General features: G+C 34.1%; 1 protein-coding gene across 1 annotated transcript; it reads left to right on the forward strand.

Annotated features, from left to right (window-relative positions):
- The first annotated feature begins 4,870 nt into the window (after positions 1-4,870).
- Positions 4,871-26,816, forward strand: LOC127789618 (kinesin-like protein KIN-14P). Its single transcript, XM_052318553.1, has 30 exons — positions 4,871-5,030; positions 6,912-7,034; positions 7,164-7,304; positions 10,010-10,107; positions 10,277-10,360; positions 10,468-10,545; positions 10,623-10,715; positions 10,818-10,847; positions 10,953-10,982; positions 11,083-11,112; positions 11,216-11,245; positions 11,351-11,380; positions 11,487-11,516; positions 11,623-11,652; positions 11,759-11,788; positions 11,893-11,922; positions 12,030-12,059; positions 15,727-16,068; positions 16,152-16,233; positions 16,316-16,411; positions 16,499-16,678; positions 16,824-16,930; positions 17,022-17,197; positions 17,506-17,670; positions 17,751-18,004; positions 18,129-18,292; positions 18,533-18,746; positions 18,817-19,013; positions 26,325-26,389; positions 26,513-26,816. The coding sequence occupies exons 2-28, from the start codon at positions 6,935-6,937 to the stop codon at positions 18,825-18,827; spliced, it is 2,685 nt and encodes an 894-aa protein (XP_052174513.1). The 5' UTR covers positions 4,871-5,030; positions 6,912-6,934; the 3' UTR covers positions 18,828-19,013; positions 26,325-26,389; positions 26,513-26,816.
- Positions 26,817-27,658: the final 842 nt, after the last annotated feature.

Genomic DNA, 27,658 nt, shown 5'->3' on the forward strand with positions numbered 1-27,658 from the left:
GAACTATAAATATGGGGACCGAAGTCCAAAACCTTGGGATTGAAGTCTATAATATAAACTTGGGACCAAAGTCCAACTTTGAGCTCAACACTTTCTTTGCGGATATATCCTGTGGATTTGTCTGCTGTGCGCATCATGAGGTCTTTACATATTTTTAAAAATCACTTTCATGCATATGCTTCATGCATCATCGTAACATGCAAATTTGAAATAACTTTTTTCATATATAACTGACATGCGAATAACGAAACAATAAGCATAATAGGACAACATTCATGTAAGATAACATCAAATCCTTGCATGTGTTCAATAAAGCATCATTCCCAAAGAAAGATAGGATGATACAAAATCCTATTTGAGACTCAAGAGGTATAACTAAGAACCATGCAATAATTTACTAGTAAAGGGGGAAATAACTTGTAAAATAGGAAAATAACTTGTAATTTAGAAAATTAAGAAGTAGGATCTTGCAATAACAAGAGATAGATATGTAACTTGCAATTTAGAACATAAACTTGAGGAAGATGAATTTAACTTATAAAACAGGAGAGGAACTTGCAAAATAGTAATAGGAACTTACAATTTAGAAAATTAAAAGGTAGGATCGTGCAATAGCAAGAAATAGAGAATAACACTTGTAATTTAAACATACTTGAACAAAGGGGGATGAACTTGTAAAATAAGCGCTGAACTTGCAGGTATGAACTTGAGAAAAATGAGGAACTGAACTTGCATATTAATAAGAAAACTGAGATCTTGCTTCTTAATTGAAACAAAGAGGAATAAGAACTTGCAAATTAAAAACATGAACTTGAGAAGAGGGAGAAACTGAACTTGCAAGATAGAAATAAGAACTTACAAAAACTAGGAAGATAACTTGCAAGATAGGAATAAGAACTTGCAAAGACTGGGAAAAGAACTTGCCTTAATTATTTTCCTTAACTTTTGCAGCGTACCGGGGTCGTTGGTGACTCAACTGAATCCCAAACCACAAAAAATCCACCTTTTCTCCCTCCCCCAAATTCCCTTTCACTCAAGCATCAATGGCCTATTTATAGGTTAAGGAGGTAGGAGAGGGATAAGGCACATGGGAGAAATTTTACATTTTTTTTTTTGGAAATTATGGATGCTGGGTGCGTGGCTGCATGCGGCTGCGTGCGCCCGCACTTGGCCGCATGCATGTGGGCCGCGTGGCGCGCGCGCGCGCGCCTGAGCCTAGGCTGCTCCGAAATTTCTCTCTTTTTTTTTTAAATAATTATTTTCTTTAGAATTTTCACATATTCAATAATATCCTCAAATAATTATTTTTTTACCCCAAAAACATACCAAATTTAATATTTTCATTAATCTCCATAAAACCTCACATAACTTGATAAATTACCCTAAAACCCATAAATTAATTATTTTACTTAAATCCTCAAATCACTTCAAATGCCGAAATTAAAAATTGCCAATTATCTCAAATTTCAAGATGTTACACATGAACTTGCAAAAAGTTTCTATAAGTAGCATGAATGAGCACTTAAAAACAGACTTAGACAACATTAAAATTAATCTACACTAGAAATAATGAGTGTTCTTGGGATTAGCGCCTTTGCGCGGTCCCTCGCCGCTAGTGTTCTCGATTTCGACTGAGAAAGTAAATCGCAAATGAAGACTTTATCTCATTACGCATGACAAGAAATCGAACCCACGACTTATTGGTGCGATCTCAACTTATCGTAACTCAATAAAGAGTGTTCTTACTAAAGCGAACGGGATTGATTGAGTAGTGAACTTCTTTGTAAGTTGGTGTTAATTTTGTTGCATTTGACTCACTTATATATATGAGAGATTTGAATTGCTACAATTATGTTTTTGTTAGCAAAAAGATTATATTAAGCTTTCTATCTTCTAAATAAAAGTTAGGGTTATTAATATTGTTATTTAGTGGAACTTTTAAGACTCATCTCAAAGAGAGACGCGTGTAAAAGTTAGTCTCTACAAAACTCTTATGATGTGTTGATTTATCTTTCATTGTATATCTCGAGCAGTTTATCTGCAATATAAGATACTAATTTTTTAGAAACTTGATATATATATATATATACTACAACAAAAAACACTTATTGAGGCATTTTTTTAAAAAGTGTTATATAAAATATTATTTTAAGGCACAATTTAAAGAATTATTCTAATAAAATAATTCTAACAAGACGTAGTGAGGCACTGCTCTAATAGAAAAATCTAATAGGGCAGAATTTTTGAAGTGCCCTAATACAATAATTATAATGAGACACTTTGATGAAGTATCCTAATAGAAAAATCTAATAGGGTAGAATTTTTGAAATGCCTCAATAAAATAATTTTAATGAAACACTTTGGTGAAATACTCTAATAGAAAAATCTAATAAGGCAAAATTTTTAAAGTGTCTTAATAAAATAATTTTAATGAGACACTATGATAAAATGGTCTAATAGAGTCAATTTACTATAAAATTAATATGGGCGCATATATTAATGAGGAGGTTTGCAGTGGTCACATGCGTGAATGAGGAAAGAGGGGTCCAGGGTTCGAGCCAAGGGGGAAAGCGAGCATGCTAGAGTTATTTTATAACCTGCCACGCGGGTGTTTCATGGGGCGCCGTGTGGTTGTGCCTAGAGATAAGGCCTTGTAGAGGAGAGAGCATCATGTGCCGCAGAGATAGAGATTATGCGGAAAAGAAGGCCTTGCAGCCTCAAGGTAGTTAGAACTACATTTATTTTTGAGATATTTGTAAATGTCATTACATGCTTACATTTATAATTGTTTTCAAGATATTTTTAAATATCACTACATATAAAACTAAGAGGGATATCATGAGGGATTTGCACAGCATTTGTAAGTATCTCAATAAGTTTTTTTGGGTATAATTACACGCGACACTTTTATTAGTGTCATAATAGCTAAAATGTCCAATTACATATTGGGGCATTCTTAAATGTGTCTTAATCTCAAAATTGTTGTAGTATATATATATATATATATAGAGAGAGAGAGAGAGAGAGAGAGAGAGAGAGATATTAATAATCATATATATAGTTATGTGATATCCACCAAATTAGAGAGAGAGAGAGATATTAATAATCATAGATATAGTTATGTGATATCCACCAAATTAGAATAAGAAAGTTGGATAGATTGTTTTGGCATTTTGTAGGAAGTTTCCTGCCTCAGACACCTCATTGTTTTTTGGATAAAGAAACACAAATATGAAGGTACCAATGTGATGCTTACATTGTCAACTTTCAAAGAGAAATAACAACAATTAATTCAATCAACCAAATAGATTTTATCTGAAAAGTAAATTACTACAGTAATAATAATAATAATAATAATAATATACTTATTAATTGTACAAAGTTACTGTTATAACCCTTACAACCCCCCCCCCCCCCCCCCCCCCAAGCCATGCAACCGTTGGGTGGTTAATTTTTAAATTTAGAAAACATATATGAGGTTGTTTTAGGAAATTAAATGTTATCAAAAGTAGTAACAGTAAAATAGATTATTGCTTATATATTGGAAATATATATAATTTAAATTTTATAATTTGAGCTCACTATATATATATAATTTTATAATTATATATCCAATCTTTAGGGCAACACTTTTAAAGACTATTAGGTTTACTTCTTCACCGTAGTTACATAAAAATTGTTTTTCATCAAATTAATTTTATGAAATATTATTTTATATACAACTATTATATAAGCCTCCAATCAAGTACATGCACATATCAATATTTAGGTGACTCTTTTTATCGTAATTCTTATAATATCTTTGTAATATATTATAAAATATAATGAAATTTAGAATATTCAATATTCAATATTTAATATTATTATAAAAATAATAAGTTCTATTACGAGTTATCAATCTTTTAACTTTTAAGGTTTGTTTAGTGTGATTTAAGATGTAGTTTTAATTAAAGTTAAGAATGCTTTTAGAAACTTGCTTATTTAAATTTTGCAAAGTATTTGGTACAATAACATCAAAGTTTGCTTATCGGCAAGCTTTTAACTTTTTAAAGTCGAAAATTCATTTCTTAGTGATGTTAAAAACTTTAAAAACGATCAAACATCTAAGGTTGCGTTCTCTGTTTTCAAGTCATTTTTAGTTTTTAATTTTTTAAAATAATGAAAACACGTTCTTTTTATTATTTTTAAAAATATATTTTTGAAAACAAAAAAAAAAATTATAAATAAAACTCAAAATAACAAAAAGTTGTTTTGAGTATTTTCATTCAAAATAAACTTTAAATTCAAAACACATTTATTTATTTATTTATTTATATTTTATTATTGTAATGGAAAAAATATTACAAAATTCATTAACTTTAAAATGTATATATTTTTAATAATATATTAACATTAAATATTTATAATTTATTGAATAATCAAATTTATTGAATAAAATATCATTAAAAAATTATTTTCAAAATTTCAAAGAGACGTTTTTTAATTTTCTGTTTGAAAAATAGTTTTTCAAAATAACAAAAAGAACGCGTTTTTAATTTTCTAAAAACAGACTACCAAAATAAAAAACTGAAAATGAATTCAAAACTCAAAACTAAAAATTAAAAAATAAAGACAACGCAGTCTAAAATTTTCTATTCATTTCTAATAACAAGAGTCAACTAACGAATTCTTTATTTTTCATTTAAAACATTTAACCTATTCATAGAACTTGTAACTGTTTTTTTTTTTTTCAATTTTTTTAATAAAAATTAATTATGTTTTGAGTTTGAGGAGCATATGAATGCCATGCATAAAGAAATAAAAGATCAAACATTTTCTTGTGAATAAAGAAATAAAAGGAAAAAAAAATTATTTGGACGTGAGAGTTTTCCTCCCACTCTCACGAAGAAGAGCAACCGAACGCAGAAAACAACCAAATAACCCAACCGCCAAAAGAGAAAAAAGATCAAACATTTTCGTTATTTTTCTTCCCTTAGTAGTGCTGCATTCAATTTCAACCTTCAAGGCTCCATCTCCGTTGGTTTCCTCAGGTGGGTTCGTCCTTCTTTGTTCTCTCTCATCTGGGTTGAACTTCATTCACTATAATGGATCCATTTTCTTTACAATTTTTTAAGTTTCTATACACTGGTGCATTCATGTAATCATGTCTCGAAGATATGAAAATGGGGTTCTGATTTACAAATTCGCATCAATCAATTTGATTGCTTCTGGGTTTCTTCCATTTTCGAAGTGACCGTACGTTTTTCCTTCTGTGATTATGGGTTTTATGAATTTGTGCTACTATCTTAAGGTTTATAGGACTATCTTTTATCCCTCTTATGCGTTTCCAGTTGTGGCATTTTATCTTTCATGGATTTTACCTGAGTGGTCATATAGCTGTTTCTATTTGGATAGGCTGTGAATTATATTTTATTTCTGATTATTGCTCAAACAGAAAAGGTTTTGGTAGAAATGTTCTCTCTTGAAACTCAGGTGTTACATATGTGTGTCCAATCACCAATGTATTCATCTTACATTAGAAAATAAGCCGGGAAATAGTTAAGAGAAGATGGTAGGAGAAGATCTTTGTTGATAAGAAAAGATGTAAGATAAGAATGTGAAAGCTAAGAAAAGAATTGTAGAGGCTTAATTGGGAAAGCAAATTCTCTTTCAAGCCCTCTTGAGGTAAGGGTTGTCTTGTAAACGGCTGGGAAATCAGAATCTGTGATAATTTCTTTCCTCTCAATCTTGGACCATAGGGGTGAGCGTTTCAGAGTTTGGAGAGCTCTGTTTTGCGCTCAAAGGGCTCCATTTAACCGCCTTGTTTGTGTGTTTGGGGGAGGATGATTCTTTTGACCTGTCCTTTGATTTGCAATTTTTGGGTGATATTATTACTTGTGCTAAGAAAACTATTGTTAATGAGTTAAAGCTTCAATTCGCTACTGAGAAAATTTAGACTGCTGTTAATGATGTTTCCTGGAGCTATCTGTTTAACACTACTACTGAGAAAATGAACTTTTTTCCTTAACCAAAACTGTTTCCATTCAACATCCAACAATACCAAGCCGCAGATCTGAGCTCCTCCCTAAAGTTTTCTTATGGAGTAATAGCTCTATTACAATGCTTGGATGCCTTCTATTGTCTCCCTTAAACAGAGTGCAGCAAAACTAATTACTCAAAATCCATTAGTAATACTAATTTGATTGTTGGGTCCTTTTAACATTGACATGCCTTGTGATTAAGGTTTATCCTCCTTTTTCTTAGTTGATGCAGCAAACTTGTATGGCCAACTACATTAGCATTCACTATGTAAAAGATGATTTTAGAACTCTTGAGTTGAGGACGCAAATAACGACTTTATTTGATGCTTTGCTGACACATTGACATTGTATTTGAGCTCCAAGATGGAAATTTCTGTACTTTTTCCTCTTAGAGCGTCTCAGATGCTTCTAGGAACAATACTAAATAATTGAATTACGGTGTTTTATTACTTAATAACGCTAATTAGTATGTTTCTTAGTGCTGAACCATGGAAATCAACAAACAGATTAAAGAATGAATCTAGGCATAGATGACCAGCAAAAACTAATTATTGGGATAGGAAATAATTGTATTTGCAATATGCTTGAGCCAGCATAAATTAAGTACTAGTTGCTTTGTTCTTCATGTGAAACAAAGATCAGTAAATGGCTGTCAATATAACTATAACAGCTGTAATTAAAGACAAGATAAAAGCCACAAAAAAAAAAATATGATGATGAGAAAGGGGTCGGCTGGCCAATGGATTGTAAACCTAAATAAACTGGAATGGTACAATCTTAGAAGATTGAAGTGGTCTTGATTTTTGTTGAAACATTTAGCATTTCTTTTGCTAGATAAAACATTTAGCATTTTTGCTTATACTATGTTTATATCTTTGATCTGCGTTGCAGACGTCCTGCCCGAGTATCTCACGATGAATCCACTGGATTATCAATCAAAGAAAAACAGGAGACTTGATATCTCTACTGCTCCTTTTACAAGTGATGTATTTGAACCTAAAACAAATAGCAACGGTGAGGCTGAAGATGAGGAACACTGATTAAATTTGTTTTTCTTCTTCTGCACCTTGCTTAGCTGAAATCTTTCGTTCTTCTGCACCCAAAAATAAGATATCTATGCTAATTCAAACTGGTAACTTTCAGGACAATATCTTGGAATCAATGATGGTTCTCGAGGGGAATTGTCTCCTCAACCGTATTCTCCCACATCACCCGGAGCAGATATGAGAAGGGGATTTCCTGAAGCAAGCTATCGACGGGCTTTGCTTAGTCCTGTCAAGTCGGGTATCTTCTTTATCTCATCCTTTCTCAACAGAAGTTTCTTTGCACGGTACGGTTTTATTTAACCATGAAAACAAATTATTGTTGTTCTGTGAACGTACCACACTACCATGATTGAATTTCAAGGGCTGTTGGAGGACATATATGTACAGAACAGACTAGTAACCACGGACATTTTATGATCACAATCCAACATGGATCAAGTGTCCAAGTAACACCACACGTCACAATACAAATGTGAAACATTCCGAGGCAATGGAAAAGGAAGACTTTGCTAACAGTCCCAGATTTTCCACTTGCCAGTTGATAGGAAAACGGGATCATAATGTATATTTCCCTGTATTGATAGCTACACTGCCATAGTCTCTATACATGAGGTTCTATACAATCAGAGGATATAATCAGGCCCATTCAATGGGATGATAAGAGGCGAATCAAACAGCCAATTTAAGGTAACCGATTATTGGTATTATCTCTAACACACGTGGTGGACATGATAATATCTCTTAACCCTCGTTATTTGATGGTGCAAATTCATTGGTGGCTTTATGGACATAGAGGCATCGAGATGAAAAACATTGACCCTTCCAAATACCTCAATTTAAGCATCTCCGAACCAGTGTGCTTGGCCTCTCAAAACTTACACCAATGAATTGGTATTGGCATTGACATTGCATTGAATAGCATATAAGCAACACCATTTGCTAGTAGTGTTATAAAGTGAAATATTTTAGCTGGTTGCCGCTTCGTTCATACTGTCTAGCACGGATTTCATCCTTTTTAGCAGCTTTATTTTTTCAGTAAAAAAAAAAAAAAACTATTTGGTTTTTAGTTTCTTTAAACAAGTTTTTTGGACATAGAAAAGAAAAAAATGATCAAGAAGTAAAATATAATGAAAGTGCTGATATATTTCATATTTTCTATATAATTCTTTCCATAAGTTATAACAATCCTTTTACCCTTGGATGTCATTATCATTTGCTAGGTCATGTTACTATAAAAATGACTAAAAAATTCTAGCTTTTTTGTCCAGTTATCAAACATTTCTTTGTAGGTTTTTTAGATCCAGCTCTCTTTTCTTATTGCTCTTTTGTAAGAATAAAAAGGTTGATAACAGAGCCAATAACATGGTCAATGATGCATGGATGCACTTCAATTGAATCAAATGCAAAATAGGAATAAAAATCTGACCAAGCATATGTTACTGAAAGTGATCAACTGAAACTCAACAATCGCAACTTAACTAGTCCTAGGCTCTCTGCATAAGCCATATCAACTCCTTCACTGTCATGCATAGCTAAGGAATCTGTGATTCACTAGAACTTAGTTTCGAATCCTTACCTCTTTGCACAAGTACAAGATTGATGATCATATAACTAGTAATTGGTAACAGGACATCTTGCCCCCTTCTTGGTACAATTTTTACAGTATTTAATGCACCAGTTCTGCCAATAGAGGCTTTTGTGAGCATTGTGGATGGAAAGGAATAAGTTCTTAGCAAAAGAGGAAGAGGAAGACTAAGAAAAACTTGGTAGGTGACTCTTAGGCATGACATGGAATATACGGGCCTTACAGAAGATATGGCTATAGATAAAAATGATTGCCAGGCTAGAATTCATGTAGGTGACTCCACCTAGTGGAATCAAGGCTTGCTATATTGATGTCGTTTAATCTGCACTGATTCAGGTTATTTCTCTAATAATAACTACTATAACTAGCTAGGTGCAGTACTAGTGAAAAATGAAGAAGGAAGAAGAAAGAAAGATGTAAAATAAGAACGGTCAGCGATCCAATGGGTTGGCTGGCTGGAAAAGAAGAAGAAACTAGAATAAGGAGGAGAGACATAAGAAGAAAGACAAGAAGAGGAGAGAAAATGAGGAGGAAAACACAAAGCAACTACTGTTTTCTTTTTCGTTTTCCAAAATTTTGAAAAATGGAAATGACAACAAAATTGAATGGGGCCATAGGATGATTGAGGCCATTATCTGTTTTAGTAAAAATGAATTGGGCTCTTTTACACATTGAGTCATAAATGAAAACCGAAACACAACCCAAATTTACTTAAAACCAACTTCTTCTCTGGCACCGAAAGATTCCTCATGAAACTCTAACTTTGTTCTGTTCATTCTGTTTGCTCTGACTCTGAATTTTGGGGAAATTTGAATTGTGCTCCAAATTTGGAGAGCAGACAATGGCATTGCTCAAGCTTGAAAATTTTCACGCTTTATATGCAGGCAAATTTTCTTAGTTTGAGCCCAAAATCCTCTTTCAATGTCTCTAGGATCTATTACTACTGTTGAATTTTGAAATGATTTCCATTAGGGTGTTTGTCACCCCAAAGGAGAGAATACCTAAGATAGATAAAACAATTAATAGTTGAATGTGTTTGGAATAAATTGACTGGGCTGTTATGGTCTCTATTTATAGAGATTTTGGTGTCTTCTCAGAGAAGTTACAATCTTTGTGCTCTCAGGTTTTCATCTACTAATGCAGGTATATTACATGAAATACCTTTCCACAAGGAGTATGATTTTTTATTGTAATACCAGCTTTTTCACTTGAATTTCTTTTAAGTAATGTATCTGAATGTTAAGCTTGTCTCTTTTACATGCATTGAAACATCATGAAGTTTTTGGTAAGCAAATTTTGCCTTCAGTTTCTTGTTTTCCTTCTTTCGGAACCATCAGCTGTGTTAATACAACATGTAGGACCTAAGTTCCATGAAGTTTTCCATCTGAAACACGAAGGCTATTCAGATCTTCCGGCTTCCAAGATCTCTGAACTGATGAAATTGAACAGTTTTGATGTGAGTTTCTTTGTCTTTCTGCTCGTAATGGATCTTAAAACAGTTTTGATGTGAGTTTCTATGTCTTTCTTCTTGTAATGGATCTTTTTCTGCTGCAGTTCTTGGATTTCTGTGTGTAAAATTTTCACTTCATTCCTCTTTAAATGCCTTAACCATTTACTCTCTGCAGAATGCCCCAACACAGTCTCTCTTGAGCGTAGCCAACGGAATCCTGGATGAGACCATTGAAAGGAAGAATGGAGAAATTCCACATGTATGCAACAATAGGACGCAGGATTAAATTTAGTGCACAAGCTTTTTAATGTATCCACATTACTTCTGGAAAAATGCTCTCACATTTAAGTTGCTCTTTTTTATCAGCGTGTGACGTGTCTATTAAGAAAAGTCGTGCAGGAGATTGAGCGGCGTATATCTACTCAAACAGAGCACTTGAGAACTGTAATATGCATAATAAACTGTTTTATTGGTTTCTATTTAATTCTTTCAAGTCATTTATTTATTTGTTTATGATGCAGCAAAATAATCTTTTCAAGACCCGTGAGGAGAAATACCAATCCAGAATCAGAGTACTTGAAGCCCTAGCAGCTGGGACTGGTGAAGAATCACAGGTACATTATTTGCATTGTATCCAATAATATATGCACACAATTTAATTTTTATATCATTGGTTCCTGTTGGTCATTCATCAAAATGAGACTGCTTTTCTTCAGGTTGTCAAGAACCAGTTCCAGCAGACACAGGTAGGTACATTATCAGCAATTTATCCGAAATTTATGCACACAAATTAAATTTCATATCACTGGTACTCGTTGGTCATTCATCAAAACTAGATTTCTTTCCTTCAGACTGTCAAGGACCAGTTCCAGCAGTTACAGGTAGGTACACTATCAGCAATTATCCATCATTTATGTACACAATTTAATTTTTATATCACCAGCATTCGCCATTCATCAAAATGAGATTGCTTTCCTTCAGGTTGCCAAAGACAAGTTCCATCAGACACAGGTAGGTACATTATCAGCGTTTTATCCATAATTTATGCACAAAATTTAAGTTTTGTTTCATCAGTACTCATTGGTCATTCATCAAAATGAGACCTTTCCTTCAGGTTGTCAAGGACCAGTTGCAGCAGACACAGGTAGGTTGATTATCAGCATTTCATCCATAATTTATGAACACAATTTAATTTTTATATCACTAGTGCTCATTGGTTATTAATCAAATGAGATTTGCTTTCCTTTAGGCTGTCAAGGACCTGATGCAGCAGACACAGGTTGGTACATTATCAGCATTTCATCCATAATTTATGTGCACAATTTAATTTTTATATCACCAGTACTCATTGGTTATTCATCAAAATGAGATTTGCTTTCCTTCAGGCTGTCAGGGACCCATTGCAGCGGACAGAGGTAGTTACATTATCAGCATTTCATCTGTAATTTATGCACACGATTTAATTTTTATATCACCGGTACTCATTGGTCATTCATCAAAATGAGATTTGCTTTCCTTCAGGTTGTCAAGGACCCATTGCAGCAGACACAGGTTTGTATATTATCAGCATTTCATCTGTAATTTATGCACAAAATTTAATTTTAATGTCACCAGTACTCATTGGTCTTTCAACAAAATGAGATTTTCCTTCCTTCAGATTGTCAAGGACCCATTGCAGCAGACAGAGGTAGGGGTATTATCAGCATTTCATCCATAATTTAGGCACAAAATTTAACTTTAATCACTGGTAGTCATTGGTCATTCATCATGAAGAGATTTGCTTCCCTGCAGGTTGTCAAAGACAAGTTGCAGCAGACACAGGTAAGTACAGTATCAGCATTTCATGCATAATTTGTGCATACAGTTTAATTTTTTTTATCACTGATACTCGTTGGTCGTTCATCAAAATGAGATTTGCTTTCCTTCAGGTTGTCAAGGACCAGTTCCAGCAGGAGGAGGTAGGTACATTATCAGCATTTTATCCATAATTTATGCACGTAATTTAATTTTTATGTCACTGGTACACGTTGGTCTTTAATCAAATGAAATTGCTTTTCTTCGGGTTGACAAGAACCAGTTCCAGCTGACACAGGTAGGTTTCTTTGAGTTTTATTGATTTTCTTTATTTACCATTTATGTCCAGAAATGGAAGCGCATATTTTGTGTCTATACTAATGAACTGCTTATATTTTGTCCTCTCCTTTGCTTTATGCACTGTTAGCTCTCAATTTTCTGTCATCTCTTTCTTGCTGATTATGTCTAAATATTATGTTGTAGTGATCAGATCACACACAAAAATCAAGAGAGGGAGAGAGAGAGCATAGAAAATTTTGAAGTGGTTCGATCTCTATAGACCAAAGTCCATGATCCTATTGTAATTGGATAAATCCACTCAATCAATCAAGACGTAGTTTTTGAACCGGAAAACTACAAACCCTCTCATGAAATAATTTTTGGATGGCCAAAACTGGAAACCTTCATAAGATACAGTTTTTGGACAGAGAAAGCCGTTAACCCCCACAGACAATGAGTCACTACCTCACTCAGATTATACTGGTTATCAAGTTGTGGCACTCGGCATGGACACATAACCCCACTAACCTCTATGAGAACCTTGACTATTGAGGTGTAGTCATCGCAAGACCTATGCTAGGCCTATTTATGGGCAATGGCATTTCCACTTGGATAGGGTTTCCCATATATACCTAAATTTGATTTTCCTAAAAAGCCTAATCCCTTTTTGTTTGGGATTTGAGTTATCTAACATGTCTTATTAACAATCTTTCTTCGTTTCCCATATGATGCTAATGCATGAGCCTAGTATTTGTGATGATGAAGATGAACTATGGCATTATCCATGAAGCTAACAGAGGAATGCCTGATTTCACTGACTTTGTCTAATTTGATTCTTTTTTTTTTTTTTTTTCCTGGGACTTTTGTTAATTTGATTCTTAACTGATTCTTAAGGTAATTTATGTATCTGTTGCACCACCATAAGGACATTTGGGGACACGTTAGGACATGACATTGTAGACTATTCTTTGAGGATTTTACATCTCAATATGTAAGTTTCTAAGTGGTTTTGATATATTATTGGTTGTTTGTTTGATAAATAAAATAGACTGACACTGACAATAGAAAAAAAAGTAATATGAATTAGAAACAAGAAAATAGAAAAAAAAGTAATGAGTGCACACTAAGAACTAGTTCTTCTAGTATGGATCAAGGAAGTAATTTGGTCAGATCCCTCATTGTTTATATGTAACAAGAGTCATACTGACAAAGAAAAAACTTAATCCGACTGCATATAAGACACCTCATTGGCCTGCTGACTCAGATCTCTCATTGCTCATAGGCACAGAACATCATATGCTTTAATGTGCTTTTACTTCGTGTCTTTGTCATTGTGTAAAGCACTTGTTTCTGCAGAAATGTTAATCTGCCTGGTTTCTGTTGAAGAATAAATAGTTCACTAGTCTACTTTCAATTTCCACCTGGTATCAGTTTGGCTAAACACAAGAAGAAAGGAGATAAAAAAAAAAAAAAATGATTGTAAGTATACTTTAGTGAAATGATGTACTCTTAGGTGTTACGAATAAGCCAAAGCCAAAGAAGTGATCTAAAAAACATAGTCCAAAACGGAGAATGTCTAATGCATGTGCAAATCACCTGACAAGATATGCATGCAGGCATGAAAGAAGGCTACACACATGAGAGTGCAGAACACGATGACAGAATGAAAAGAGGCACTGGAATAAAGAAACTAGCCTTGATACTGTGTTAAATAGGAAAGGATCGCAAAAGAAATTGTTAAGAATGATGTGAAGAGAATGAATTGGATTGAATTATACTTTCAAGGGATGGTGTGGTATAATACACACACACACATGCACACACACAAGCCATTGAGATCCTATTTTACAAGAGTGATACAAGCTACTGAAGCTAGGGATTCTAATCTATATGAATGATACAAGTTAGAGAATCTAATCTATATAAGTGATACAAGCTAGAGATCCTATTACATCAATTACGGAAGACAAACAAAGAAACAAGAATAGTCAACGTGAACTCTCCTAAGAATAATTGGGGTTAACATAAAACTTGGAAGAAAGACCTATGTAATTTGTGATCTGATAAAACTGTACAAAAAGTCAAATCTATTTTTATAGGAGGTGGTAAGTCAAATAAGAAATATTATCCTATAATAATGAAAATAAAATCTAAAAGATCTAATCAAGCACATATGATAGATGATCTAATCAAAGCATATGCATTCTTATTTTTATCTTTTCTTTTTTGACAAACATAGAAACTGGTCTTGATCAGTATATTATTGTTATTTATGGTATCTAGAAGAACTTTGAATATGGAGAATAAGTTTCGGTTAAATGAGATTTTCTTTTATCCTTCTCCTTGATTGAGTTTTGTGTTCACTCACTATAATCAAAGTAATCAAATATGTCTAGATTTTGGGAAACATAGACTAGCTAATTATCAGCGTAAATGCTTAATACCGTTATTCCTCCCCTTTTCATGCACCCTTCCTTGGATATTATGCTTAACCACATTGGAATTGAAGAAATCACGGCCACTTCTCTCTTTTAATGGATCTACTTACTCAACCCCATTATTGCAACAACAACAGCATATATAACTTTAAGATAAGTACTTATTGAAAAGTATAAAAAAAAAAAAAAAAGACTTTAACCATGCTTAAAGTACAGTATAACTTTAATATATCAGTATTTTACATAAGAATTATTATTGTTTGAATTGTGCATATATATTCTTATTTATGTGTGAATATGTGGAGGCTATTTACTGCAAAATATTAGATAAGCTGAAGCATCAATTTTTTGTAATCAGCGACAGGAAGCCTACAACTTTAAGATCTGTTCTGTAACCATGACAACATAGACAAACTCATCTATGGTCCAGAGAGGTTATCGTAACTTTTATTCTGAATGTTGTCTGCCAAATTAGGCACTGAAGGAACAATGAGTGTAAAGGGAACAAAAGTATAATACATGGCTCTTTGGAACCTGTTGAGTTCCAAACTATGACATGAAAATCTTTCCTTTAAAATTGATGAAAAACTCTTCCCTTTACTCTGCAGGATTTCATAACTGCCAAAGGCAATTATGTTGACCTGCTTAATTCAGTTGTAACTGCATGAAATTATGAGAGGACTTGAACATAAATTTCAATGGGAAACTAGCTACTTAGTTGCAAACTGTCCCTCTCATTCTTTAACTTAATATTTTCCTCGCAACAGAATCCTTGCTCATGTTATTGTTCCCATATTTTTAGAAATTTCCAACTGATTACTTTAGTTCATATTATTGAAACTAAATAGTGAGATATGGCGAGGATGGCAGTAATGTGAGAGCCTAAGAGGAACATAAGCCACTTAACATGCATGATATCTTATGCTTGCTACAATGAAGTTTTCTTTTTCACATATCCAACAATCAGTGCTAGTTTCTTTACAGTTGGCAGTTGGTTAGTCAAAGGATGGGAATTATAAGCTATGCTTTCTTAGAAAAAGATGTGTTAAAATTTGTTAATACGGATTTATTTTCTTCTTAATTGATGGTTTTGGGGATTTGCCTTATATCAAAGACTGAGAATACCAAAAATGAAGAAAAGAAGGCACGTGAGGAACAAGACGTAGTCAGATTGATGGAAGAGAAGTATCAGATTAATCAAGAAATTTCAGCATTGAAGCAAGAATTGGAAACAGCAAGAAAAGAACATGAAGAGCATTGCTCTAAAATTGAAATGGAAGCTAAAGTAGCTAAGCAAGAGCTCGAGGGCAGGTTAAAGGAAGTTATGCACCTCTTAACAGAATCTAGGAATAGGGCTACAGAGCTTGAGGCATATTCTGAGTCAAAAGATTTGCGATGGAACAAGAAAAAGCAAAATTACCAAAAATTTACAGAAATTCAGCTTGGTGGACTCCGGGTTTGTTTTTACCACAATCCTATTTACTTCCACATGCTAGTGCTTAATATCGTATACTCATTGGACTTTCAAAAAGTGTTCAGGAACTGAGGTTTGCTTCTCAGTCAATCAAGGAAGAAGTTGCAAAAACACGAGAGAGTTATTCAGATGACTTTCATCACTTAGGTGGGAGGTTGTTTACATAATTTTGAAAACTCAAGCTATATGTCATACAGATGTTCTCATGAATTTATTCCACCTGATTCAGGGATTAAGCTTAAAGCTATGGCAGATGCAGCAGAAAATTATCATGCAGTCCTTGCTGAAAACAGGAAGCTGCATAATGAGGTTCAAGAATTAAAAGGTGCCATTGTTTTTTTTTATTTTTTTATTGGAAAACCACAAATGTATATATAATTTCCACGTGTTCACTTGTGCATTTGCTTGATAGGCAATATAAGAGTTTATTGCCGGATAAGGCCATTTCTTCCTGGACAGAATGCTACACAGTCAACTGTAGAGCCTGTTGGTGAAAACGGGGAGCTGGGTGTTACAAACCCCTCCAAACAAGGAAAAGATGCACAGCGATCATTTCGATTTAACAAGGTCTATGGTCCAGCGGCAACTCAAGGTTTTCATCTTTATATTTGTGAAATTATACTTGATTTAAATCAGTTTCCGTATGACTGATAATTATCCCAGCTAAATATGAACATGTTTTAAGCTACTTGAGCAATATGGGGTGACACTAGATGCACATTATCAAATTTTGGCAGCACAAGTATATTCTGATATCCAACCACTGATACGATCTGTTCTTGATGGATACAATGTATGCATATTTGCATATGGACAAACTGGTTCGGGGAAGACTTACACGATGGTATCTATTTCTTTTAAATGTTATTCCATGAACATATGTTATAGGCATTTCTAAATGTTACTTTTACTTGCATCTAAAATTTTCTATATAGTCTGGCCCTAATGGAGCGTCTGAGGAGGAATGGGGTGTCAACTTTCGAGCTCTAAATGACCTTTTCCAAATTTCTCAAACTCGAAGACGCAGCTTTACTTATGAAATTGAGCTTCAAATGGTCGAGATATATAATGAACAAGTTCGTGATTTACTGTCAAGTGATGGTCCGAAAAAATATCCTTCTCTATCTGCTTTATTTTCTTCTGCTCACGTTTGGGTTTGCTTTGCTCATAATATGCACTTCAGCTTTGGCTTTGGCTTTGGTTTTTTTTTTTTTTTGGGTTAACATAAATGATACCATGGCAAGCTCTCTCTCTCTCTCTATATATATATATATATATGTATGTATGTATATGTATATATATATTGGCCGAAATTATTAGCTTGCTACTAATTTTTGTTGATTTTTGATCTATGTTTAATTAAATGAAAGAGATGGTATTTTATAATTTGTTACAAGAGTGTTTCCTTGATTTGCACACACTCGGGATTTCTTCTACCTCCAATTCCAATGGATTAGCTGTCCCTGATGCTAGCATGCAGACAGTCAAATCAACCTCTGATGTACTGGAATTAATAGAAATTGGATTTAATAACAGAGCAAAAAGTGCCACTGCCATGAATGAGAGAAGTAGTCGATCACACAGGTTTTAAATTATTTGAACATTTAAGAATTTCTGCAAACTATCATCATGTCTTTGTTGATGATTTCGACGTGGATGTGCAGTGTTGTCACCATTCATGTTCGTGGGATGGATATGAAGACTGGTTCTTCTCTTCGAGGTAGTCTTCATCTGATAGATCTTGCAGGAAGTGAAAGAGTCGATCGCTCTGAGGTAACTGGAGATAGACTCAAGGAAGCACAACATATAAACAAATCCTTGGCTGCCCTTGGAGATGTCATCTTTGCTTTGGCACAAAAGAATCAGCATGTCCCCTACAGAAACAGCAAGCTCACTCAAATCCTTCAAAGCTCTCTAGGTACTTTTTTTCTGTTCCTTTTACTTATGTTCTGTGAATTAGTAGAATTCTTTTCATTTCTCATGCTAGATGGGTGGAAAAACATTTGTGCTTTATGTTTAGTTTTTTACATCTGAGAATACAGGTGGACATGCCAAGACCCTTATGTTTGTCCAGCTTAATCCCGAGTTGAACTCCTATTTGGAAACTATGAGTACTTTGAAGTTTGCTGAGAGGGTCTCCGGAGTTGAGCTAGGTGCTGCACGAAGCAGTAAAGACAGCAAGGATTCCAAGGAATTAATGCAACAGGTACCAATATCTGTTTCTTCTTACTTATCTTATATTCTGCTACTTCTTTGCAGTTCTTTTTGTTTTCTATTGCTAAGTTATGTAGTTTTTACTAGATCTATTAATACAATGATCATGTGGTAATTCTTCTGTGTATACAATCTCAAAAATTTTCTGACTGGAAGAACTATTGTTTTCTACTTTAGGAAGTAGCCATGCTAAATTCCAGGGAATGTCAGCTTAAAAGTTTTTAACATGCAGATGGCATCTCTCAGAGACACGATTGCCAAGAAAGAAGAGGAGATTGAGCGTTTACGACAGGTTAAAGATCCGAAAAATGCCCACCCGGGGGTGATTAGTGAGAAGCGTGGTCCAATCTCACCCAGACCTGGATCTTCCACTTTGAGCAGAAGTTCCATAAGCGGGAGTTCTCAAAGAATCTCAAAACCGCCTGGCGAGAAAAGCTCAGGACTTGGTGAGGAAACAACTTTTACTAAGTACAATATGGGAATAATAATGAGTATTCTAAAACTTGTTCCACACAGTTCGCAGATGAGTTTAAGCACCAGAAAGCCAGAGGGAACACCAGCCAGAGTTTCTCTGTGGACACTAGGACTATAGGATTCAACAATGTGGAAAGCAAAGAGAGATCAAGTGACATTTCTGATGGTGGTCATTCTGATGGCTCGGAGGAGTTGAGTGTTTCCTCTAGACCAGTGAAACCATCAGAGAGCAAAAGCAAGTGAGTATTCCTTCTTTTTAAATGCCTTCAGTTAGACTATCTTCTTGTGTGAACTTTTGTGAAGTTAAGAATGGGAAAAACTCCAAATGCTTTTTCTTTCCTTCCATAAAGGAAAAACAAATTAGTGAGTTCTAAATTTTTTAGCTAAGTATGAAAATCTTGGAACAAAAAGGCATTGAAAGAAAAATAAATGGGAATTCAAGGAAATATTAGTGACAGCACATTGGTGTAGTTTTCCTGTTCATGGTTCTTGATGTCTTTAAAAGTTAGATATTGGTGCTTATTCTCATAATTAGCATGATGATTTCATCCATCCTTCTCTTTGATGATCATGTTATAATAAAAAAGATAACATGTTTCAATAATATTACTTATGTTAACAGTATTTAGTAAGATCAAAATCCAAAATACAAAATTAGATCACTTGAGGGTCTCTATCTCCTTGCAAGACATCGGCACAAAATACAAAATATCAAGCCTTAATTCCACTAGGTTGTGTTTTGGCTACATGAACTCCTCGCTACAGAATAGCAAAGCAAATATACCCAAATAAATAAGTGCACCAAATGCTAACTAATTGTACAACAAATCATTTAATGAAATATGTATGGCAATTGCAAGTGTAGGGGATCTCATATGGGTGTGTAGGGTTTCAAAACTTTTCACATCTCATGTGTGCATCGAACTTATACACAAAACCATATGAAGCTTGGTGTTTAAGCAATATGCAATAACCATTGAATGTAAAATTGAATAATTCAGTCAGGTTACCTTTTGGAGAATCAAAGGATGAAGTAGATAAAGCTTCACAATCTGACCTTTTCCTCCTCAAGTGTTAAGGGCCTAATTGGTCCACACCAAGCTAGCTTCCAAAACTCTTAGAGCTCCCTTTTGTGCTAGTTGAAAGCTGCAAGATTATGTGCAGGCTTGTTGCTCTTGGTTTCAAAAACCAAAGTTCAACAACTTGAGCAATTTGAGAGAAAGAAGAAGAAGAAGAAGAAGAAGAAGAAGAAGAACACAAAGAAGAAGCTGTCAAGAAGAAGAAGAAAAAATGTTTGTCTATTTTCTAGATTTTTCTAGCCTTTTTCTTCTTTCTAATATCTCTTTTTGTATGCTAATTGGAAGATTAAGTGGTGGATTTTGGCATAATCCACCTCAAAACCATGCAACCTGAGGGATCGACAAGTGGCATGGGAATTGGTGGACATTCTATCGACTCTCGAAGCTTCCATGCACAATCTATTGAACAAACACAATCGACAATATTTATTGAGCAGTTGACAGTTTTCAACTTTTGAAAAACTATAGATAGTCATGAAAAGAGTTGATAGTCTGTCGACAGTTTGGTGTTTGTTGCTGCAAGGCCCTTACTCAACTACATACAAATATGTCACTAACTCTTAATGACAATTAGACTCTCCATTAACTCTTGATGGCATCGAGAACATAATACAAGCCTCACAATTCTTATTTCAGTCACCTTGCTTTTGGGTGTGTGACTTTCTAGCAATATGAAACACCAAACTCCTTTGATGTCAATCAAACTCTTTAATTTGTTCTGAGAATCTCTCCGTCTTCTCAAAATACCTTGACGATCTTGAGTGATGTCTAGCAACATATTAAGATAATGTAAAAGGCAATGAAGTTAATTCAGAGTGCAATTCAATCCTTCCATTACTAATGTCTCAATCGAGTAAGAGCCATGGATTGATCAAACTCACTAACTTAATACTATGCCATAGATCTTAGTTAGTGTGATGATACAACAACAACATATCCAGCCTTTATCCCACTATGTGGGGTCAGCTACATGAATTCTAGGCTTCCATGTATTTATGTCTTTTGTTATATCTTCATTTAGGCCCATACACTTCATATCAAACTTTAATATCTCTCCCAAAGTCTTCTTGGATCTGCCTCTACCTCTTTTTTTTGACTAATTGTTCCATTTCATCAACTCTCCTCACAGGAGCATCTCTTGGTCTTCTTCTCACATAACCAAACCATCTTAGCATCCTCATCTCTGCTATGCTCGTCTTTTGCTCATGCTAGTATTTGATTGTCCAACATTTTGAGCCATACAACAAAACTGGTTTTATAACTGTCTTATAGAATTTCTTTCAGTTTTAATGGGATTTTACCATCACATAACACCCCCAATGCATTTCTCCATTTTAGCCAACCTGCCTTAATTCTATGCGTGACATCCTCGTGAATTTCTCCATCTTTTTGAATCACTGATCCCAAATATCGAAAATGGTCTTTTCTTTGTATGATTTGGTCTTCCAATTTTATTATAACATTCTCCACTCTTGCATTCTTATTAAATTTACATTCCATATATTCTGTTTTCCTTCTACTTAATTTAAATCCCTTAAATTCTAAATTATTTCTCCACAACTCAAATTTAGTGTTCACTCCATCTTTTGTTTCATCCAACACTATGTCATCTGCAAATAGCATACACCATGGTGTTAGTTCCAAATGATGGAAAATATATCCCAAGAGGGGGGGTGAATTGGGATTTGTATAAATTTTTTGATAATTTAAACACCGATTTATGGCAGAGAACTATGTTTCGAAATATAGGGGTGTATGTTTCGGAATAAACCTGTTTGTCAAGTAGGTTTCGAAATCTACTATATATGTTTTGAAATATACATTTCTGTTTTGGGTTGTTTCGAAACTTTTAGTTTAGGATTTCAAAGAAATGACTTTGGTAAAGATGATTTCTTCAAAAAGGAGTTTTCCAAAGATGCTTGAGATTAAAGATAGGTTTACATATACTTATGTTACAAGGAAAATCTATTTTAGCTTTTGAAAACGATCCTTTTGAAAGATTGAGCAATAAGTAGTAGGCAATCAAACCAATAAATTAAGTGCACACGAGATTTATAGTGGTTCGGCACCCCGCCTAGTCCCTACCTTCAAGTCTTCCCACTTGAAGGATTTTGAAACCCAATCACTTTCACTAGTGATCAACAACAAGAGTTTTACCACGGTTTACCCTAAAACCTTGTATATAATGAGTTTTATGGCTCAACTCAAACCTTTCAATAATCAACAAGATAAATAAAATTTATTTTTACAGCCTAATGAATTTATAGCAATGAAATGCCTTACCAATGGCTGTACAAACCTCTTAGCTTGAGATAAGGAGAGTTGAACGATATGATACTTCTTATTTTCGACTTATCTCTCCTTTACACACCATGATGTATGTTGATCTTTTTTGAAAGCTCAATCAAAATCTTTTGTTCACCACTTGTGTATTGTGTCTCTTGTATCTTGTCTGTATATATTCTAATATGTATCTATTCTTGTCTTCAAACATCTGCTATTTATAGAAGTTTGACTATATTATAACCGTTAGAGACAAGATTTAGAAGAAGGTTTCGAAACATAGCTTATTGGCTTCAAAACAACACAATTTTACACTATGGTTTCGAAACATACATCACATGTTTTGAAACATCCAACCTTTACAGTTGGACTTGCACTTAGAGACAGCATGAGTAGGAGACAAAGTCTTATGCCCACTATGATTTAGAATTGATCTCCACTTTTAAATTTGAATTTGAATTCTCAGAGCATAGAGATTAAATTTTAAAAAAACTTTTGAGAAGCTTTTTGATAAAAATAAAAAATGTGAAGCAAAAGCATTTTGGTTGTTAAAAGTTCTACTGATAGAGTCAGATGTTTCGAAACATACCATGTAGGTTTCGAAACATATGCTTAAATCTCATAGATGTTTTGAAATACAACATGCATACTTAGAAAAACATTTGAAACCTATTAAAAAGGAGTTTCGAAACAAGAACAGAAACCTGGTTAAACAATGTTTCGAAACATGGAACATAGGTTTTGAAACATGATGCATGAACTTTAGATTTATCAAACATTTGAATATTCGCGTCAAAACTTTTGATACATGTTTCTAAATATAAAATGCTTATTTTGAAATATGAGATTAACATAAAAGATTTTTCATTCTAAGATAGGTTTTTCATCAAACCCTTTTTCTCATATATAAAAAAATATGATACAACACATGACACCTCTGTCTGAATGTGTTTAGTGAGTTCATCCATTACTAAAGCAAATAAGTATGGACTTAGTGCAGAACCTTGATGCAGTCCCATTGTAATTTTAAATGGTTCAGTATCCCCTCCGCATGTTCTGACCCTTGTCTCTACATCGTAATATATGTTCTTAAGGGCTTGTATATAGGCTATGCAGACTCTTTTCTTCTCTAAAACCCTCCATAATATTTCTCTAGGGACCCTATCATAGGCCTTTTCTAGATCTATAAACACCATATGCAGGTCTTTCTGATGATCCTGATACCTTTTCATTAGGCGCCTCAGTAGGTATATAGCTTCCATTGTTAACCTACCAGGCATTAAACTAAACTGATTTTTTGAGACGTCTGTTTCTTTTCTGAGCCGTCTGTTTCTTTTCTGAGCCTCTGCGCTATTACTCTCTCCCAGAGTTTCATGGTATGGTTCATTAACTTAATTCCTCTGTAATTTTCACAGTTTTGAACATCTCATTTGTTCTTGTATATAGGAACCAAAGTACTCTTCCTCCACTCATTTGGCATCTTTTTTATTTAAGGATCACGTTAAATAATTTCGTTAGCCAGGAGATGCTTTATTCTCCCATGCATTTTCATGCTTCTATTGGTATATTATCTGGTCCCACCACCTTATGATTTTTCATCTTTTTTAATACTTGCCTTATTTCTTTTGAACTTATGTGTTGATAAAATGTATAGCTCGCGTTCCCTTAAGAGTTACTAAGATGTCCCAACCTAACTCGTGTCCCCACTATCATTGAATAATTTTATGAAATACTCCTTCCATCTCTCCTTAATCGCTCCCTCATTCACTAATACATTTTGGTTTTCATATTTTATATATTTCACTTGGTTTAGATCCCTTGTTTTTCTTTTTCTTGCTTTAGCTAATTTATATATATCCCTTTCTCCATCTTTTATATCAAGTCGTTTATATAGATTCTCATATGCTTGTGATCTTGCTTCACTAACAGCTCTTTTTGTTGTCTTTTTTGCTTATTTATAATTTTTTAGGTTTTCTTCATTGCTGCATTGATATACAACCTTATAGCAAGTTTTATTCTTTCTAATTTTCAATTATACCTCTTCGTTCCACCACTAAGACTCCTTAAGGTTTGGGGCTCTACCATTTGTCTCTCCAAATACTATCTTTGTCGTGCTTCTCAGGGCAGTAGCTATTTGCCTCCACATTTGGTTTGCCTGTCATTCTCCATTCTATTCCCTTCTATCTCTTAATTTTTTTTTGAAGATTAATTGTTTCTCCCATTTTAAATCCCACTACCTAATTCTTAGATTTTGTTTTATGTGATTTTTTCGCTTTCAATTTCTTACTTGGACGTCAAGTACCAAAAGTCTATGTTGAGTAGTCAAACACTCCCCTCGATATCACCTTATAATCCCTATAACATAACCGATCCTCTTGTCTCATGAGAAAGTGATCTATTTAGGTGCTTGATGTAACATTTTTATATGTGATTAAGTGTTCGTCCCATTTTTTAAACCTAGTATTGGTTATGATGAGCCTATATGCCCTAGAAAAATCTAGAATAGACTTACCCTTATTATTAATTTTCCTGAATCCATACCCTCCATGTACCTCTATAGCCATTTCTGTCTCTACCCACGTGACCATTTAAGTCACCTCCTATAATCACTTTCTCTCCTCTTAGTATTATTTGTATGAGTTCCTCTAGGTTCTCCCAGAATTTTGTTTTTATCTTCTCACCTTACCCCGCTTGTGGCGCATATGTACTAAAGATATTCATAGTTATTCTTCCTAGACCAACTTTCACCATAATAATCCTATCCCCTATTCTCTTTGCATCTACTACCTCATCTACTAAGATTTTATCCATAATAATCCGCATTCCATTTTTCACTTGATCATTTCCCGTGTACCATATTTTATATCCAATTTCTAATAAACTTTTTATTTTTTTCCCTACCCATCTCGTCTCTTGAAGGCACATAATATTAATCTTTCTCCTAATCATCACATCTACCACTTTCATAGCTTTGCCTATTAATGTTCCTATGTTCCATGACCCAATCCTTAATCTAGGATTTTGATTTTGGCTTTGACTTTGAATTTGATTTTGTTTTTGATTTTGGTTTTGATTTTGGACTAACTTCTTTACCTGCATCCGTCCAAGCAAATGCGAGGACCTTTGCTCATTTGTCACTACATCCGAGCGTCGATACAATGACCTTAGCTCACTTGACACTACACGCGGGCAGTGTAGCGCGTTGCTATGAAGGGTTACGCCCCAACAATTTTTCATAGTTTGTCTAGAGTTCATGTTTTGGATCTGACTAAGTTTTACGTTAGTTGTCGGCTATCTAATACAACCTTCCTTCTTTATCCGGGCTTGGGACTGGTAGTTGATAACATCCCCAGGCAGAGTTAATCAGTGTGATGATATGACACATTAAAAATTCATTTTCAATCATTTATGTCTTGGCCAATGATTTCTCCTATCACAAACCAACAGAAGATCACGTAGGGCGTTCGTCTCACATCGGAGATAATGGATCTTATCTGGCAAACACATACGTCCATATACCAAACAAATGAGACGATACAGTGAACTTTCTCACCTCGCAATTGGATATATCTACATCACCAGCAAATCTCACACACCAATACACAAGACAAATGTGTTGCTTTAAGTCAGATAATCATTTACACAACCGCAACTAATAATAAATCATTAATTCTCTTAGCCATGTGATTTGTTATCAATGCCACGTTTAGTGCGTTGTTCAACCAACAACCATTCACATGTTTATTATAAGTATCTCATGCTTTGTAGCACACCTCACCACCCTTTATCATTAGTCTCATACTTGCTTAATTAAAGTCCACATTTAAGGAAGCTAAAGACTTGGAACAATTTAAGATTTCTTGTACTAAATAATCTTGTCATCATATTCTTAACAATTTAAGAATAAAATCTCTAACAACAAATCTAGGGACTCATTCATACATAATTGGAGAGTCATGAATGAAGATAAAATGTCATTTATTAAATACAAGAACATATCAAAATGTCCATTTAGATGTCATCTAAATCTAGTATTAGGGCATATCACTAATAGTAAGATGTTTTTAACTAAAAAAAATACTAGTGATAGTCCTTACTATCAAGATTTTAGATTCCATGAAATATTTTGGTTAAGAAAGAAACCAAACCTGTGGTTGCTGGATTTATGCTTCCAAAAACTGTTTGCAGGGTTAGAGTTGCATCTAAACTTCAAAAAACCACAACAAGATTGGCACAAGACTCTTTGAAGAGAGGTACATAGAACTACTCCTTACTGTTTAAATGTTCTATTCAATGGGAACAACCAGCTAGTTTGTCCTACAATTACCTTGCCAGACCATTGATTCTCTAAACATCTTACCATTGATGTTTTTCAGGTATGCTGAAATCTGCAAGCGAAAGCAATTTAGTAGCCAAGCCTTCGAGAAAGTAAACACACACTAAAGCTTCAAACTTTTCAAGGTTTCTTAATTCTTAGCAGTTGCAGTAATTTTAGGCAATTGCCAATCGTCATGAAGTTTGTGGATATAGGGGATCGGTGCTGCTGTATAGTATTTTTGTTTAGCTTTACTGATTTAATAGTTTTGAGCTAGTCAGCTTTGTACTATTTGGTGTATATTGATGATGAATGTTGATTTAAACTGCAATAATAAAACAAGACTGCATGTTGAGTTCAGACTATTTATGGAGTTGGCTGAAAGCTGACTTGTTTGCCGAACCTTGTTCAGTATGATAATATATTGATCTAGCTCCTACTGAAATCTATTGGAAAGCTCTTAAATGCTATTTCATTGAAGTCCATTTGTTATAAAAATGTCACTAGATCCTCAGGCGAAGTTAAATATAAAGCAAGGGCATATTAGGGAGTTATTCTCTCCAATTGATAAGGATAAATTCTCTCCAATTTTTCCAACTGACAAGGATACCTTCAATTAAACCAAACAATAGAAATAATAAAGCAAATAAAAAATAAATTTGATAAAAAAGTTCAAAATAGTCCTTGGATCGACATGCTAAGCTGCTATCTTTAGAAAGGAAACATCTTTTCTGTATTGGGTTTTAGCTTCATGTTCTTCTCTCAAAATGCAACAATTTGTTAGACTTTTTTGTGTGCAGCCAATGATTGCCCAATGCTTAAAAAAAATATTGAAGGATTGTAGAGTTAATATTCTTTCTTTACTAGAAAAGTTTCAAGTGAAAGAAAGGTAGAGAGAGAGAGAGAGAGAGAGAGAGAGAGAGAGAGAGAGAGAATGTAGTTACTCGAAGTAATCACAAAAGTGAGGAAGAGAAGTGATGAGGAGTGGAATGTTGAGTCTGTGAAAAGTTTTATTCTCCAGGTGCTTGTTCCTTATTTATGGGTGGCTAGGTCGATGAATATATATATATATATATATTTCCCAAAGAAACTCTGAACTTTATCTAATTTCACCATTTCTCCTTCCTTTTTTCTATATGTTGCTTTGTCATTATTTCTCCCTTTTCCATATCATGGGTTTGCCATTAACGAAATTCTTCTTGAAGGG

The sequence above is a fragment of the Diospyros lotus genome, chromosome 14, assembly GCF_014633365.1.
Source record: "Diospyros lotus cultivar Yz01 chromosome 14, ASM1463336v1, whole genome shotgun sequence".
Lineage (NCBI taxonomy): Eukaryota > Viridiplantae > Streptophyta > Magnoliopsida > Ericales > Ebenaceae > Diospyros > Diospyros lotus.